General features: G+C 43.4%; 1 protein-coding gene across 1 annotated transcript in view; it reads left to right on the top strand.

Annotated features, from left to right (window-relative positions):
• Positions 1 to 19,067, top strand: part of KLHL1 (kelch like family member 1) — a 480,042-nt gene that overhangs the window by 288,431 nt on the left and 172,544 nt on the right. Inside the window, 1 exon segment of the mRNA XM_030566357.1 lies at positions 2,310 to 2,522. Coding sequence (XP_030422217.1) covers positions 2,310 to 2,522 — 213 coding nt within the window.

Genomic DNA, 19,067 nt, shown 5'->3' with positions numbered 1-19,067 from the left:
GTTTTATGATGTAATTAAACAAAATAAAAAAAATAAAGCCAACTTGTGGTTAAACCCCTGAAAACTTTTTCCTTAACATTTTTAAATCACTACTCAGGATCTTAGCTATTAAACATAAATTTCCTTTAATGGGAGTTGAAGACTTAAATTCCTGCAATGGCTCAAAAATTTATAGGTTCTGTAGGTACTTCATAACCTTTAGTCAGGGCAGGTTTTAAAATGTCAATGTTCTTTGTTCTAATCAGCAGTTTTTATGGCTAAATAAATAAAGCAGTTAATATGGATCATGTTCATAAACCTATGACTCTGTATATATGTGTGTGTATATATATCTATATATATACACGCACACACACAGACAGGCAGATATTTAAAAGTTTTAAATAATTAAAAACAAGGGTTTATAATGGAAAGTATTTCACAACCTCTACTACAGACATCAGCTCTACGTCATACACTCTATATGTGTGTATGGGTACACTGTATATTTTATATATACACACACACATATACACACAATCAGTCTCTGTCTTTTTCCCTTTCTTTCTCAGGCACATACATATACACAGTTATAGAACATGTTTAATATACCTGGGGCCTCTGACTCAAGGGTACAGTAATGGAATGCAGAGCCTTTCATCCTTTTGTCATATTTAAGTCCCTAGTGACTCAAAGTCATTACAATTTGGTACCTTACATAAAATAAGTTGGTGGTTTCCATTCTCAGTGGACAGTTGTCCATGTCTCCCTAAAAACAAACCATTGTAACTGGTGCTAACTTGAAACTACATTGATAGGCTGAGGCTATATCTACCCTTGGAGTTAGGGGTGTGATTCCCCAGTTGAGTACACATACTTGTGCTCACTCTCATTGAGCTAGCACACTAAAAATATTGTAACTGTGATAGCGCTGGCAGTGATGAACAGCAATGTGGGCTAGCAGCCCTGTATATAAATCAACCTGGACCCTGCTGATACATACTTAAGACAGCTAACCCTTGCTGCTGCTTTCCACTTCCCATGCTACCGCAGCTACCTGGATGAGAGCTAGCATAAGGAAGTCTACTCAAAACATGAATTACACTCCCAGCTCTTGGTATAAATGTAGCCCAAAAAGTAAATGGATATGGAGACAATTAATTCTCACCCCATTGGGTCCCTACCTCTTTTCCTATTTCCTCTTAAATTCCTTGTCTGTACCTTTATCATTTCTCATCTCCTTCTCTTTTCTGCCCTGCTCCTCATCTCACTCTAGGTGTATCCAAAATCACAATCCTTTCTCACCTTCTTGTCTATGTCACTCCCCTCTTTAAACCTTTTCACTAGCTTCCCATCCCCTTTCATATCTAGGTAAGTCTTTCACCAATGAGAAGGCCCTGTTCTTCCAGAATAACCCTCAAAATTTGTGAATCTCAAGAATTTTGTAAGAAAACTTTCAGTTCTTTCTGAATTAGCAAACTCTGCCTCAGTGGAAGAATTTGGAGGAATGTCTGCTGAGGAAGCCTTGCATATGTCATCCTCCTTCCATGCCCTTTTCCTTTGAGTTTTCTTGTGAAAGGGCACCATCAAACCTTCAGGATTCAGCCAACTAAAATCATGTTCTGATTGTTTCCTTGTCATTATAAATGTTTTTATTATGAGCCTTTTGCTTTTATTATTCCTTTTTTAAAATTACCGTATACTGTTCTTGGCACTGGCTTGGCTTGCTACAGTACATTCCCACTAAAATCAAGACATAACTGCACATCTCAGTTCCTTTGTATACCTTTTCCCTAGTTTTCTTCGCACACTAAAACATCACCCACTCACTCACAGTCATGAATATAAATAAGTAACACAATCCTGAGCTAATTAAACTATTTCCCAAGCAGACTGTGAAGAAAAAAATAGAGAAAGGTGTGATTATCTTTCTTTCTTTCTTTCTTTCTTTCTTTCATTCTTTCTTTCAATACTTGATGTGCTCAGTTACTACAGTGATGGGGCCCATATACGTGTCTAAACAGACACACAGATCTTCACTAATTCTCAGATGATAATTTTCCATTTCTAGTTGTTCCCCTATTTCAGGTTGTTTATTGCACTCCGGCTTCATAACAAAGCCTTATAGTGTAACCCTCCCTTTGTATCCTGAGTATATTCCCATTTGAATTACAAGTATAGCTGTTTCATCCTAACATCCTGTTTTTTCTCAAGGATCCTGTTAGGATAAGTGTGAAGGTCATTGACTAATCCTGTTATTGTTTTTGTAGCTTTAGCAGCTGAATTAATTTTCCAGTAGGACTTACTCTGAAATACTTCTCTCTACGTAGGAGAACATAATGGAAGTTATTAGAAATCAAGAGTTTTTACTATTGCCGGCTGAGGAACTACATAAACTTCTTGCCAGTGATGATGTGAATGTTCCTGATGAAGAGACTATTTTCCATGCCTTAATGATGTGGGTTAAATATGACGTGCCGAGAAGATGTAGTGACCTCAGTATGCTGCTTGCCTATATCAGATTACCACTGCTTCCACCACAGGTAATGCATTCTTTTTTTTTTTTTGGTTTGTTTTATGAAGTGGCATGTTAATTAGTTATTACAAAAAAAGCAATTCATAACTAGTAAATGTTTTATTTAATTTTCTGATAGTTTAAAAACAAAAAAGTTCAAGGCATGGAATTCAAATTTTACAGATAGTTTGCTGATAATTCCTTTGTGTTTATCATCTCTAAATGACTATTCTCCATTCAGATAGACTAGATTATCCTAAGAATGATTACTTACAAAGTGATATATTTGCTGATTTTACTAGAGACTGTGAGATTCACTGGTGGGATTCACAAGGAGTATGTAGCTGCCTAAATCTAACATTTGGGAGCCACTGGCTTTCACAAAACCCTGTTCAGCTGCTGACTAACCCTGTAGGCACCTATAGTCCCTTATAGTTTCCACAGTTAGTCTCTAAGGTGCCTACATTTCTCTTGCTAGCCACATTCAAAACAGTCTAAATTCTGACTTCATTCAGGAAGTTGGTGCTTGATTTACACTTATGCCTCAGCCCCAACACAGTGCACAAACTAAGCATTCCCCACCTGTCTTGCCTTCAAGGCCTAATCTGATAGGCATGCTTTGAGCAAGTTTAAACTCAAACTGAAGATGACAATGTCAGTGATGCCTTTCTCCCTCCCCTAATAACCTATACCCCGTGGTTAGAGCACTCAGCTTGTGGGAGACCTGAATTCAAATCCTCCCTCTGTCTGATATGGAGGAGGGACTTGTACTTGGGCCTCTCACCTCCCAGAAGAGTTCTCTAATCACTGAGCTATGGGATATGCTGAAGCTGTTCCACAGTGCATAAATACTTAATCCTATCCTAAGTGTTTATGTAGAATATTATGTCACCTGAAACTCAGACAGAAGTTGGTGAATGTCTGTATTGGTGATGTAATTTACTGGTTTGGTCTCATTTCTTGGAGCCACCTGCCAAATATATGAAGTGAGTAAAGAAACTGCATATTTTAGTTAGTTGTTACCAAGTAGTTGAATTCTGAATATTTTAAACATGTGACTAGAGGATGTTTTGCTGTTTACTGGCAGCTTGGGTCAATAGCTGCAGCTTATGGTCATACCAGACATTGTGCCTTGTTAGAACATTATTTTAATATCATGCCATCTTTCTGGGTGTATTTTACTATATTTGTCTACTAAAAAGTTTTAATTAGGTTTCAATAAAATAAAATATAGAGTATTACTGCCAGAAAGCAGCCCTAGGAAATAGGGAAGGAGACACTCACAGTTTCTGGATATAGTGACTAGTGTTTTTGGAACACTTTGGGGGTAATCTATGTTGTTTGAAACTATAATATGTACTATACCTTTAAATTTCTGATCATCTACAGAGATAAAAGCTTTTCTGTTCTCAGAGTTGCTCAGAGGAAAGACCTGTATTTTGATGGTGGTTGTTGGTTTATTAAAATGTAAATGCATTTTTTTAGACTGAATGTATGTTTTTCTCTCTCCGAATAATGTAATATCAAGGTCTTTTTAAAATCCAGTATGTTTTTTATCTCATTTTTTCAAGACTGAAGTATAAATTTGTAGTTGAATGATTTTAGTAAATTAGGCGTTAGGTTTTGTGGAAAATAAAACAGGGTCAGTTGAACCTAATGAGTGTAAAATAAGAATATAGACAACAGTTTAAAACTACTTTTCTGTTTACAACTGTTTGGTGTTTAAAGGGAAACTCTCATGTCAAATTTGCCTCCAGATGTAAGGGGAAAAAATGAAAACGTTCATAAAAGCCAATAGAAATGTATAAACTTCAATAGAACTGTATTTTTTTAAAATTCCTGTAGCATTTGCATAATAATTCAGTCAGTGCAGCCTGATGTCATTATATGAGAACTCAGAAGTTAAATTGATTGGAAAAGGAGAGAAATAAAATAGTATATTTCAATTATCTGAGCAGAGAAGAATACAAAAAGGAAACAATTAGCATAATTAGTGAAAAGTAAGTTAGATTTTTTTATTCCAAATTCTGTTTTGAAATCTAATGTCACAATGATGGAATATTAAAGCAATTCAGTTTGAGTTGAAAGATGTTTGTCAGCTGTGCAAATTACCCCAGAGATCTGAAAATGAATTTACAGATTATGGTTTGCACCTCATCACTAGAACTGAGCAAAAATCAGAATTTTCATCATGTGGGAAATTCCAGTATTTCAACATTTGTTTCCATCTCACATCGGGACAAAAAGGTGAAATATCAATGTTTTTCATAGAATGAAACGTTCAGAATAATTTTGATTTGGAAATGTTGAAACTTTTTGTTTGAAGTCAATTGGACATTAACCTACATTGGCTTAAGGTGCTGTGGTGCGTCAGGGGAATTCTAGTTTGGGTGCCTTATCCCCTCATTCTTCCCTAAGAGCCTGGCTACTTGGTCACACTACATCTCCCATAATGCACTACATGATTCAGTCAGAGAGGAGGCAGCACTTCATGGAAAATGTATTCCAATCAAGGCGCATGGTCTATACGAAAGAATTAGGGCATGAGACACCTGAACTAGAACTCCCACTAGGCACCCTAGTACCATAGGCAGAAACAAATTATTCTTCTTCGAGTGCTGTCCCTGTGGGTGCTCCACTCTACGTGACGGTGCATCCCGGCGCCATTGATCGGAGATTTTCGGGTAGCAGTGCCTGGTTGGGACGTACGCACTCAGTTGGTATCTCCCGTCTCGTTGGAATCTTCCTGAGTGCATGCGTCCCACACCCTCCTCAGTTCCTTCTCAACCATCATTAGCCAAAGATGGAACTCGGGCAGTGCTGCCTTTTCTTCCCTGGTCTCTATAGGAAATAGTAATAAAGAACATATAAATAATTATTAATTACATCCCAGTTGTTTCCCTTCCTTTAGTGTAGTTACATAGTTAATTACTTAGTTAAAAAAAAAATCCCTCAGGCTTGTCTCCCGTTGAGACACTCTCCTCGGCCATATCTAATTCATAATGCCAGGAGCTTCAGAATTCAAAAGGTGTATTTCCTGTTAGGCCATGCCACGGACATATGGGCCCTCATACTGTGTGAAGTGCCTCGGGGACACCCACGTCCCTCTGAAGTGCCTCCATTGCGCGAGCCTCAAGTCAGGAGCTCGTTGCGACAGGGATCTGCGGCTCAAAATGCTGATGATGGAAAAATCCTTACAGCCACTTTCAGACATGGGAAAGGTTAAACCCGCTCCCACACGCTCCCCAGCCAGATCGGAACTGGTGGGCAGTGTTGCTTCACCCTCCCTGGAGCAGAGGCAAGAAGCAGAACAGTCTCACAGGAGAGACTTTAACAAGAGTAAGGGGTCTCTTGCAAGATCCCTACCCTCTGTGCTGAGGCAGGTGCCTCAGCTTTTTCTAATGCCTCAGCCGTGGTTTCGACAGAGCGCAGAGGCAGGGACCTGACCTCCCATGTCAGGAAGGTCCTTGTGGCTCCGGTCCCCTTGGCACCGCAAACGGCTGAGGTGCCGGCAGCGTGCGCCTCCTAGGCACCGCAAACGGCCACCGTGCCGGCAGTGCGCTTCTCAGCACCACAAACGGCAGTGGTGCCGGCAGCGCACTGCTCCTTGGCACGAAAAATGGCCATACTGCCGCCAGCGCAATCCTCCCCTGCAGGGAGAAGAACGTTGGCACTGAGCGTATCTTCCACCTGGGCACCAGTAGCAGACCCCCTGCAGTGCACCTCCAAGCAGTCTGCAGCACTAATGTCACTTTCACTTTCTCCTGCAAATGAGCTAGAGCAGAGAGCAGGCTCAGCTCAGCCCAGGGAACAGGAGCAACAGTTTCTCACTCAATGTGACCTTTCAGTGCCACCTGAGCCTCACTCTCTGCTCCTAGATGCACAGGGCTTATTTTTTTGAACCGCCACTCTCTCCACCTGAACTGGTTTTCACTGACAGTGAACTTGATTTACTGTAGCAAGCGGAGTTCTCCCCTCCTGCTTCTCCTCCACAGGCACCTCTGCCACCTCAGGTCATGGCTCAAGGCTACCAGCCTCAGCTTCTCTACTTTGCCCCCCCATGGGCAACACCTGCGTTCTCCTACCTTATGCCTTGGCCTCGGTGGTACCCTTAGCAACATCCTCCTACCAATCATCCTCCTTCTGTGCCTCAATCTCCTGCTCCTTCCTCTTCAAGGTGCCTGAGCCTCCTCCTGAGTATGGAAGTTACGCACCATATCCTGACTCATCGACTCCTAACTCTCCATTAGCCCTGGACGGAGCCCTCCTCTCTCTGCTTCCACAGGCCGTGGACAACTGTAAACAATTTCAAGAACTTTTCAGGAGAGTGGTACTCAGTCAAGATATCCTCTTTCAAAAGGTTCAGGAGACGCAGCACAGACTCCTTGGAATCCTTCAACCGTCTGCTCCCTCAAAAATCACGCTCCCTATAAACGAAGCACTCCTGGAGCTGGCTGACACTCTCTGGCAAACCCCAGCGTCTTTAGTACCAACTTGCAAAAAGGCCAACCTAAATACTATATCCCTGCTAAGGATGCTGACTTCCTATTTTCTTATCCACCACCGAACTCCCTTGTCATGGATGCAGTTGCACAGAGAATGAAACAGTCACAATATCAACCCACCCCGCAAGTCAAGGACCTTAGACACCTTGACGTCTTGGGCCGCAAGGTTTATATGTCCTCCACACTACAATTCAGAATTGCAAACTATTCTTCTCCCCTTGCCAGTTACGACTTTGATAATTACAATAAACTTTTGAATTTGCCTCCTACATTCCAAAGGATAGGAGAGCAGACTTCAAATCAATCCTGACTGAGGGCCAACTGATTTCCAGAATGGCCCCACAGGCATCTCTAGACACAGCAGACACAGCAGCCCATACAACTGCAACTGCTGTGGTTATGCGCAGATCCTCATGGCTCTTTGCATCTAACATCCCCAAAGAACTGCAGACCAAAGTGGAGGATCTCTCTTTTGACAATGACAAACTTTCTCCTACCCTCCTACCTTTCCCTCTTCCCCGTTCCTCTTCAGGGACCCTTCTCACAACCACTTACTTCGCACAGAAGTGGCGCATCTTCTACAACTAGGTGCAGTGGAACCTGTGCTGATGCAAAATCAAGGGACAAGTTTCTACTCCCGTTACTTTCTAACTCAGAAAAAGACCCGAGGATGGAGGCCTATACTAGATCTATGCCAACTGAACAAATTTGTGAGCATACAAAGATTCAAGATGGTCACACTGGGCACAATAATACCTGCACTGGATCAAGTTGACTGGTACACAGCCCTCGACCTACGATGCTTACTTTCATATACCAATTCAACCAGCTCACAGACGCTTCCTACAATTCACAATCGGTCACGACCATTTTCAATACAGAGTTCTTCCTTTCGGACCCACCACAGCACCAAGAGTTTTTTTTTCCCCCAATACTCTAGCTGTGGTCGTGGCTCACCTCCTGTCAAGGTTCCTTCCCCACTTTGAACTTTAGGGTACAGATGTCTGGGACCTGCATGAGAAGCTCTAAGCTCAATTACCAGCTTAGATCTAGTCTGACTGCCACCATTCACAAGCACTCCCTTCCTTGGGTAGCCTTGAGAAACTTCACCAATTTCCTGGTGAACACAGATCCAAACCCCTTGGATTTTAAAACAAGGAGAAATTAACCATCCCCCTTCCTTTCTCCCACCAACTCCTAGTGGATCCAGATCCAACCTACTTGGATCTAAAAACAAGGAAAAATCAATCAAGTATTAAGAGACTTTTAATTAAAGGAAAGAAAGGTAAAAGAAAACCCTCTGGGAGAGATTAGCATATCAGCTACTCTTACAGACAGGAGATTCAAAACACAGAGGATGTTCCCCTGGGCAGAAACTTAGTACACCAATGAAAATACCCAAATACTCAGTTTCTACCTCTAATTGCACAAGACAGGTTACAAAGAAATGAACATAAACCTATTTATTCCTTTCTAAAACTTACTACTCTGATAAGAGGCTGGTTCCTTGATCTTTTTCACTCCGGCTGAAACTGAAAACTAACAAAGGAAAAAACTCTCCTTCCTTTTGAAACATCTTGTTCCCCCATTGGTTCCTCTGGTCAGGTGTCAGCTAGGCTAGGTGAACTTCTTAACCCTTTATAGGTAAAAGAGGCATTAACCCTTAACTATCTGTTTATGACACCTCTGCAAACACGGAGTCACGCTGTTCCCCTATTTGGACGATTGCCTCATCAAGGGCAACTCCTATGGTGAGACACTTCAAGCTACCCATTTCGCCATCTCCCTCTTTCACAGCCTAGGCCTACAAATAAACATCCAAAAATCCACCCTAACACCTAAATAACAGATCGAGTTCATCAGAGCTCATCTCGACTCAATCCAGAGCAGGGCCTTGCTCCCATATCACAGATTCCTTGCTATCACGCAGCTCAAACGCACACTCTCTATTCGTCCCAGGACACAGGCAAGACTCTGCCTACAGCTCCTTGGTCACATGGTTCACCACACCAGGCTACACATGAGATGTCTCCAGGCTGGCTCAATTCCAATTTCAAACCCAACAGATACACCTTAGGAATGCTGCTAACTCCTCCTCCCAATGTTATAGCTTCCTGACATTGGTAAACAAGTCCAGAAAACCTCTGCACAGGGGTTTCCTTCCAGCAATGTTCCCCAATGCTCATGCTCACCACGTACACTTCCCTAATCGGTTGGCGAGCGCACCTACGGTCCACAGGGCTGATGGTCCGCATCAGAGACGCACCTACACATAAATCTCTTAGAGCTCAGAGCAATGGGGAGAACATACCTTCACTTTCTTCCCCTCATAAAGAACAAATTTCTTCGGGCCTTAAAAGACAACATAGCATTCATGTACTACATAAACAGACAAGGGGAAGCCCGATCACATTCCCTTTGCATGGAAGCCATTCAACTATGGATTGGTGCATACGACATCGAATACAAGTCATCGCTACCTACCTACCAGGCTGCCACATCACTACTGTCGACGCACTCAGCAGGCACTTCTTGACACAACGCGAATTGGAACTGCACCCCACAGTACTCCAACAGCTCTTCTCCCACTGGGGCACCCTGTCAATAGATCTCTTTGTCATGACCCAGAATCGAAAATGTTCCGTTTTGCTCCAGAGCAGGACTCAGGACTGCATCCTTAGGAGATGCGTTCTTCATCCCATGGAACAACTCCCTCCTGTACGCCTTCCACCAATCCCTCTGTTACACAGGGTTCTTCAGAAGATTGCGGATGACAAGGCCCGAGTCATCCTTATTGCCCCGGCTTGGCCAAGACAGATGTGGTATCCCTACGTACTCTGCATGTCCTCCCGTCATCCATGGGCTCTCCGCAACAGGCCAGATGACATTTCCCAGGACAATGGATGGGTTCTTCACTCCAGCTCCAAAAGCTCCACCTCACAGCCTAGTTCTTTCATGATTCCAAACCCATGAACTAGCCTGTTCCGAACAAGTCCAATATGTCCTCCTGCCCAGTAGGAAAGACTCCACTCGTAAAACCTACCTGCAAAAGTGGAAGCGTTTCGCCCTTTGGTGCTCACGTAATCACTTAGCACCCAATAACGTGACGCTCCCTAACATTCTAGACTACCTCCTGAAACTAAAACAGGACGGACTTTCTCTCAGCTCCATCAAAGTGTACCTGGCAGCGCTTACCACCTTCCATGACCTATTAGACGGCTATTCATTCTTTACCCACCCCACCATAAAACGCTTTCTCACAGGCCTGCAAAATCTGTACCCTGAAATTTACCCAACAGCGGCTACATGGAATCTTAACCTCTTTCTTCATGCTCTCATGAAACCTCCATTTGAGGCCTTGGCTACCTCCTCTCATCTCCATATGTCCATGAAGGTGGTTTTCTTAGTTGCCATAACATCAGCAGGGAGAGTTGGTGAAATGAGCATCCTAATGGCCCACCCTCCCTACATGATCTTCTTCAAAGACAAAGTCACTTTGAGACCACATCTTAAATTTCTTCCTAAGGTGGTATTGACCTTCCATCTCAACCAACCTGTATACTTACCTACTTTCTATCCCAAACCTCACAAGACTCCGCAAGAGGCAACCTTGCATACTCTCGATGTCAGGCAAGCAATCGCCTTTTATTTAGACAGGACTCAACCATTTTGTAAGTTCTCACGACTCTTTGTTTCCATTACCGAAAGATCGAAAGATACAGCTATCTCTAAACAACGTCTATCCAAGTGGATCTCTGACTGCATCAGATCTTGTTACCATGCACAAAATCTTCAACCGCCCGAAGGCATTAGAACTCATTCCACTATAGCCATGTTGACATCCGTTGCCTTCCTACACAATGTTCCCATTCCTGACATCCGCACAGCGGCTATAGGGTCATCTGAACACAAGTTTGCAAAATGCTATGCCCTCACTCAAGACACCACGGCAGACACCATAGTAGACCATACAGTACTATCTACAGTACTCACTGCCGCATCTCCAAAGTCCCACCAACCATAGTGGGTACTGCTACACATTCACCTAGAGTGGAGCACCCACAGGGACAGCACTCGAAGAAGAAGAGAAAGTTACTCACCTTGCAGTAAATGAGGTTCTTCGAGATGTGTGTCCCTATGGGTGCTTCACTCCTTGCCCTCCTCCCCTCTACTTTGGAGTACTAGTATGATTCTCCATGGTAAAGAAGAAACTGAGGAGGGTGTGGGGTGCACACACTCAGGAAGATTCCAACGAGACGGGAGATACCAACTGAGTGCGTGCTTCCCAGCCAGGCACTGCTACCGAAAATCTCCGATCAATGGCGCCAGGACGCACTGTCACCTGGAGTGGAGCACCGACAGGGACACACATCTCGAAGAACCTCAGTTACTGCAAGATGAGTAACTTTCTCTTTTGGTTGAGTTCAACAAACTGAAATGTTTAGACTTGGGACAAACCAACTTGAAATGGAAAATCAAAGGAGTTTGGCAAAATTTATTTTTTTTTCTGCAGAAATTTTACTTTTCATCAAAAAATCATTTGGACAGAATATTCTCAACTGGCTGTACTCATAACCAGTAATAAACAGCTGTAACTTACCATTGCTGTTGACAATGCATTGGCCAAAAAAGGATCCATCTCACAGTCTCTAGTAAAATCATCAAAGATATAACTTAGAATATATTTAACCCTCCTAATGTTGTTTTGGAGTCTCTCTGACCCCAACCCACACTAAAATCTTAATAGAAATGTTCATGCCAAGCCTGTTTATATTAAAAACATAAGAATGGCCCTACTGGGTCAGACCAAAGGTCCATCTAGCCCAGTATCCTGTCTACTGACAGTGGTCAATGCCAGGTGCTGCAGAGGGAATGACCAGAACAGATAATCAAGTGATCCATCCCCTATCGCTCATTCCCAGCTTCTGGCAAACAGAGTCTAGGGACACTATTCCTGCCCATCCTGGCTAATAGCCATTGATGGAACTATTCTCCATGAATTTATCTAGTTCTTTTTTGAACCTAGTTATGGTCTGGGCCTTGACAACATCCTCTGGCAAGGAGTTCCACAGGTTGACTGTGGAGAAATACGTCCTTTTGTTTGTTTTAAACCCACTGCCTATTAAATTCATTTGGTGACCCCTAGTTCTTGTATTATGAGAAATAGTAAACAACACTTCCTTATCTACTTCTCTACATCAGTCATGATTTTAAAGATTTCAATCATATCTCCCCTTAGATGTCTGTTTTCCAAGTTGAAAAGTCCCAGCCTTATTAATCTCTCCTCATACAGAAGCTGATCCATACCCCTAATAATTTTTGTTGCCCTTTTCAGAAACTTTTGCAATTCCAGTATATCTTTTTTGAGATGGGACAATCACATCTGCACACAGTATTCAAGATGTGGGCATACCATGGATGTATATAGCGGCAACATGATATTTTCTGTCGTATTTTCTATCCCCTTCTTAATTATTCCCAGCATTCTGTTTGCTTTCTTGACTCCTGCTGCACATTGAATGGATGTTTTCAGAGAACTATCCCCAATGACTCCAAGATCTCTTTCTTGAGTGGTAACAGCTAATTTATAATCCATCATTTTTATGAATAGTTGGGATTATGCTTTCCAATATGCATTACTTTGCATTTATTAACATTAAATTTCATCTGCCGTTTTGTTGCCCTGTCATCTAGCTTTGAGAGATCCTTTTGTAGCTCTTCGCAGTGTGCCTTGGTCTTAACTATCTTTAGTAATTTTGTATGATCTGGAAATTTTGCCACTTCACTGTTTACCCCTTTTTCCAGATCATTTATGAATATATTGAATAGGACTGGCTCCAGAACAGACCCTTGGGGATTGGTCCTGCTTTGAGCTGGGGGTTGGACTAGATGACCTCCTGAGGTCCCCTCCAACCCTGATATTCTATGACACCATTATTTACCTCTCTCCATTCTGAAAACTGGTCATTTATACCTACCCTTTGTTTCCTATCTTATAACCAGTTACCAAATCATGAGAGCACCTTCCCTCTTATCTTGTGGCAGCTTACTTTGTGTAAGAGCTTTTGGTGATACATTAAGTATCTTCAAACTAGGATGACATCCATCTTTCTGCATTGGTTTAATCATCCTACCTGTTCTGATTTTTTGGTAGCTAAAAAAGTAACTAAAAAGGTAATGGGGTCAGTTTGACTAACGTTGTGGGATCAATGGGGAAAATGAAAGTACTACATTTCCAAGATTTTTGAGGGTCTCTTGGACCCCAAACATTTGCAAAAATGTAAATAAAACACGAGGCAAACCTCTGCCTTTTCTTTCTTTAAGTATTCTCAGAATATGTTGAGAAAAAGCTGTTAGCATTGGTTTTGTCTGCATACTTGTGGTTTTATTGTAGTTAAAGTCACTCAAAGTATTTGGGTCAGCTAGATCCCAAATTAATTATGCAAGTATTCAAGAATCAGATTGTTTGTTTTTCATTCTGAGGCAGCAGTTCTGATATGATTATATGAACCTCTTAGCATTTTTTATCATCATAGACTTAGTGGGTTTTGTCTTAAGGCACTAAAAGGACTTTGGGGGTCAGTGAGACCCAAGATAACATTTGCCTCATGTATCATTGCAATTGTCCAGGAAATTGAGTTTTCTTGAAGATAATACTTTCAAAATGATTTTCTTGGATGCCTAGACTTCCTAGGCAGAGTTTCTGGGAAACTCACAATTATGGGGTACATTTCCTTGCAATTCTACACTTGATGGACACTGTTACTTTGGCAAATACTCATTGTTGCATTGAACATACACATTGTATGTCTGAATGTGTATGTTGTTTGGATTTTGTTGAATTGTACTTGTCCTAATCTTTGAGTAAGAGAAGTATGTTCCTCAGAGGCCTGGGTTCAGATATGATGAAATCACCAGTGCAAGAAAGGAACACTTCAGGCTTGCCTCAGTCTACTAGGGAAGTAGTGTCTAGTGTGCTAGGTACTGATCCAGAGCCTAAGGAGGTTACATCTGCTCTAGAGTATGAGACAGAAAACACATCTAAAATGTGCAAAGTATAAAAGCTGATATGTTCAAAACCTGTCACCTTTTTACTCTATTTGTTCACAGTAGTGATGCCATTTACCATCACATTGCTGTGTTTGTGCCTTTTTATATTTTTGCTGTTGCTATCTATTTTCACTGTCTAAACATGGGGTCAGTTAGACCCTAACAGCTTACATAGTGTGTAGCTTTTATAAAAAAAAGTGTTTGATCATGGGGTCAGTTAGACCCCAACACAAGTACTGAGTAGTGTGCTTTTCAATCTAGGAATGTTTTAACTAGTTCATAGTTTTATATTTCACTGGTTACAATAAAGTCAGTTTTTTAATGCATCCCTTTTTCCAATTTTAACATACTTGAGGTCTCGAAGACCCCAGTATGGAAATAGTTGGCTGATTTTTGGTCCAATATGAAGGTTAAGAAATATCTAATAAGTAAGAGGGCTATTTAGAAATAACCCCATATCCACACTTTGTGTGTTTTAATAGTACAGGAGAGTATCATCCCACATGTGCACTGTTCCCATATAGAAATAAGGAAACCGATTTCTCAGCGGTATGAAAAGATGAGTGAGGTAACATCTTTTATTGGATCAACTTCTGTTGGTGAGAGACAAGCTTTTGAGCCACACAGAACTCTTTAGGTCTGAGAATGGAGCTCCCAGCTTTACAGCAAAATGCAAGGTGGAGCAGATTGTTTAACCTAAGACATTAGCACATATTCAAGGTAGATGGCCCATAAACTCCTCTGTACTCATAGGACAAAAGTGTGTGTGTGTGTGTGTGTGTGTGTGTGTGTGTGTTAGTTGGTTACAGATTGTTGTAATAAGCCATAAATCCAGTGTCTCGGTTCGGTCAATGATTTTTGGTATCTAGCAGAGTAATGAATTTAAGCTCCCAGTCTTGTCTTTTGAAAGTTTTGTGCTGGTTTCCTTTGAAGATGAGGACTGATAGGTCAGATAAAAAAGCTCTGTGTGACTCGAAAGCTTGTCTCTCTCACCAACAGAAGTTGGTCCAATAAAATATATTACCTCATCCATCTTGTCTCCCTCAACTAACAGAGCTACAGTTACACTGCATATCTCAGCAGTGTGGTTTCTTCACATTGTTCTATTTAGGAACAATGTTGCTTGGAGGTCTAACAGAGATGACCCTGCACAGAATGTGCCTCAGGTGAATGAGAAATGAGGGAATGAAACCAGTGGGCCCCAAACTGTGGGGGTGGGCTCCCCCTAGGAGAGAACAGAGGAACATTCAGGGGGCGTGTGACAGGATTCAGGCCAACCCCCACATGGGAGAGAAGGGGGCACCACCCAACCCAACCCAGCTCTGGCCCAAGCCGCAGCTCCACTCCATGCCCAGCTAGGGTTGTCCTGGAGTTTCTAGCAATTAAAGATTAATTTTTAATTAAAGATTATGTCATGTGATGAAACCTCCAGGAATACGTCCAACTGAAATTGGTAACCCTACTGCCAGGCACAGTTCCTGCCCCAGCCACAACTCCACTCCATCCCCTTCTCCTCTCCAAGCCCAACTCTGCCCTAATTCCCTCTCTGCCCCCAGGCCAGCTTTGTCTCTAGCCCCAGCTCCTCCCCTATCCCCAGTTCTTCCCCCAACTCCTTCTTCAGCCCAAGCTCCTCTGCGTAGCCAACTGTAATGGAGGGGAGGCCTGGTTAGATTCCATTACTGGTAAGGGCGGGGTCTGACAGGAAAAGTTTGGGCACCACTGTTCTAAACTGTAAACACATCTCCTCCTCCCAGGAACACCCCTTGGCCTCAGGGAAACCTTGAAGGTGGCCTCTCACCTCATGTTCCCTCTTGGATCCCCAGTAACTCCATTCAAGTTTGTCCTCTAGTCTGCCAGCACAAGTTTTTAAGAAAACATAGTTCAACAAGTCTATAACAGAAGTCCCAAAACATAGTCCATGTCATCCCCGGTATATGTAGTCCTTAAAACCTGGCTTTGTTTTCACCATGCCCCTCTGTCTTCTGCCACACTGGAATCCCCCTGCCAGGACAGCCATTCCAGCACTTCTTTCTGGGAACCCACCATACTCTTTCCAGCAGGAACTCCCGCAGCCTCTCTGGTGGAAACCTCTTGTCAGGAAAACATCCCTCACTCCCCTGGGCCCTCACTGTTCCTTGGGATCCAACTCTCCAGCAAGCCTTTCTGCTGCCCCCCACCCCCATTCAGTCATCTGTGACCCTTGGCTCCAGCTCTCCTCCCTAAAGCCAGTAGGCATCTCCCTCTGCTGCTCCTCCTAACTTCAGCCTTCTGGGTCTCTGGCTTGGACACCAGCCAGCAAATCCCACTTGCTGCTCTCCTGCATTCAAGCGTCTACCAGGAACAAGCTTCTGTGTCTGGCAGCTCTCAGCTCGTGCTCTCCTCCTGACTGACTCCGTGTGCTGTGACTCCTGATTGACTTCTTATAGCCCCCAAGTGCTGCTCCTCCCCCTTAATTGGCCCAGTTGGGAGCACCAGGACTGGAACAGGAGAACAAAGCCCAATTTCATGTAAGGGGTCAGCTACCCTTTTACATGCATCCTCTGTCCCTGGATAGGCAGAGATTTATTCATTCATCGCAAGGAGATAGAAAGGATAACACAAGTGTAAAGGGATGCACCCACACTTTGGTGGAGAGGAGACTAAGGAGCTCTTCTGGGCCTGTTCAGCACTAATGAGGTGCACCTGCAAGGCTTATTCTGCCTCGAGTGGGAGAAGCTTAAAAATGGAAACCTGCCACAGGAAGGGAAAGTGAACAGAAAGATGGTTACTCCACCTCAGAGTCTGCTGACAACAGAGACCGGTCAGCTGAGAAAGAGGCAGTCACAGGCTACACTGCTTCCAAAGCTGTACAGAGTATGCCCCAAGAGGAGGAGATGGATGTAGGCTCCACTAAGAGACTTTGATAGACCAAGTCATAAAGCTGAATCAAGAAAAAATGCCTGAGATACAGGCCACCATTGCCTTTCTGTATTTTCACCAAGATTCCCCTTTCTCATCAGGGAAAGAGAGGGGAGAGGACCTTTCTTTTGCCTGTTTGTTTGACACAGGGAACACTTCATGTGCTACATACTGGCGGGGAGGGGGAAAGACAGTATACATGAGGGATAATCAGGTCTGGAGAGGATTAAGGGAGCCTCTGCCCCCCACAAAATGATGGAGAATTTGGGCATAATTATGCCTGATGCAAGGGGATAAGAAGCCTTAGAGAGGATAGAACTCAGCTGCCCTATGCCAGATGGAACCGGAATAGTGCTATAAGTTGTTAGTGGAGATGCAGCAGCAGCAGCAAGTTGCTCAGCAACTGGAGTTCCAACAGCAATTGTTGCAATGGTGAACTACTGAGCAGCAAAACCAGACCACACAACAACAACAGCTGCTGAGAGAACTGATATCCCAGCAGCAGGAGTAGCAAAAGGAAATGCTATAACAGATGGTACTATCCCTATTCCCCCAGGGAATACTAGCAGATTGTGCTTCCACTGAGATGTTTCCTTTGCCCAGGGGCGGCCCCAGCACGCCAAGCGTGTGCTTGGGGCGGCAAGCCATGGGGGGCGCTCTGCCGGCGCTGTGAAGTCGGCAGGCAGACTGCCTTCAGGGGCTTGCCTGTGGAGGTCCGCTGGTCCCACAGCTTCTGTGGACCTTCTGCAGGCCTGCGGGAAGTCCACCAAAGCCACAGGACCAGTGGACCCTCCACAGGCAGGCCACCAAAGGCAGCCTGCCTGCCGTGCTTGGGGCAGCAAAATGCCTAGAGCCGCCCCTGCCTCTGCCTGTACCAGTGAAGCTAACTAAGATGGATCTGGACAATGATCCTGAAGCCTTTTCAGTTACATTTGAGAGGGTGGTGATAGCGGCCTGGTGGCCCCTAAAACAATGGCCTTTGATTCTAGCCTTATACTTGGCGGGTCTGACACAGGTGGCCTATCATAATCTGGATTTGGAGAAGGCCAAAGATTACAAGCAAGTGCACTCTGTCATTTTGGACTATTTGGATATTTCCGAAGAGTCCCACCATCAGTGCTTTAGATCTGAGAACTGCCCCATGAGGACAAAACCTTGAATGGTAGTGCAATGGGTAAGAGAACGCTGCTGGAAGTGTTTCCACCCAGAGGAAAGATCAGGGGCTCAAGTGATCGAGGCCATTGTGACAGAATAATTTATAAAGCTGTTACCCGTGAAAGGCAGGGAGTTGGTACTACGGCAGCGCCCAGGGACATTATGTGAAGTGGCTAGGCTAATGGAGGACTTCGTAGAAGCTGAAGGATCACTAGTGGCAGAATCACTCAAGACATTGGCAGGGCAGAGGATGGGATGGTGAGGGACCTGTGAGATGCCCAATCTTGAGAGAGTCCTCCCAGATGGTCTGACCTCCCCTCAGATCAGGAGCAGTCCAAGGGGGAAAGAGTGCAAATATAACCCTGCTAGTGGGACTGCAGTACACCCCAAGAGGAAGGTGGGATTTTGGCCCCACTAAGGGGCAACAGACTGCTAGATCAAGCTAATAAAGCTGAATCCAGAAAGATTGCCTGAGAGACAGGCCACCTTTGCTTTTCTTTGTTTTCACCCAGATTCCTCTCTGTCATCAGAAAACAGGGGTGGGATGGACTTTTCTTTTGCCTGTTTATTTGACTCAGAAAACCCTCATGTGCTACAAACTGGGAGGAAAGAGTATAAATGATGGACAGTGTAGTCTGTTGGGGATTGAGGAGCTCCTGACTCCACAATAGGCCATAAGCAAAGACAAGTCTTTTTCTTTTTCTGTTTTGTTCCTCTCTTTTTTTAAAAAAAATGTTGTTTTAAACCTGACAGTGTGACTTTGGATATTATTGTCAAGCATTTTGAAACATTGTGAAGTTGGGATTTTTGAATCAAAATCTAAAACCAGCCCTTCCACCCTTAAGTATTAATACTAGCTTTTTAATTATCTATATGACATGAATAAGTAGTGATATTGTTTCACTGATAATAATACTATGTATTAATTAGAGCTCTTATATAATACTTTTTCATCAATAGATCTC

The sequence above is a fragment of the Gopherus evgoodei genome, chromosome 1, assembly GCF_007399415.2.
Source record: "Gopherus evgoodei ecotype Sinaloan lineage chromosome 1, rGopEvg1_v1.p, whole genome shotgun sequence".
Classification (NCBI taxonomy): domain Eukaryota; kingdom Metazoa; phylum Chordata; order Testudines; family Testudinidae; genus Gopherus; species Gopherus evgoodei.
This window is presented reverse-complemented; position numbering and strand designations above follow the sequence as displayed.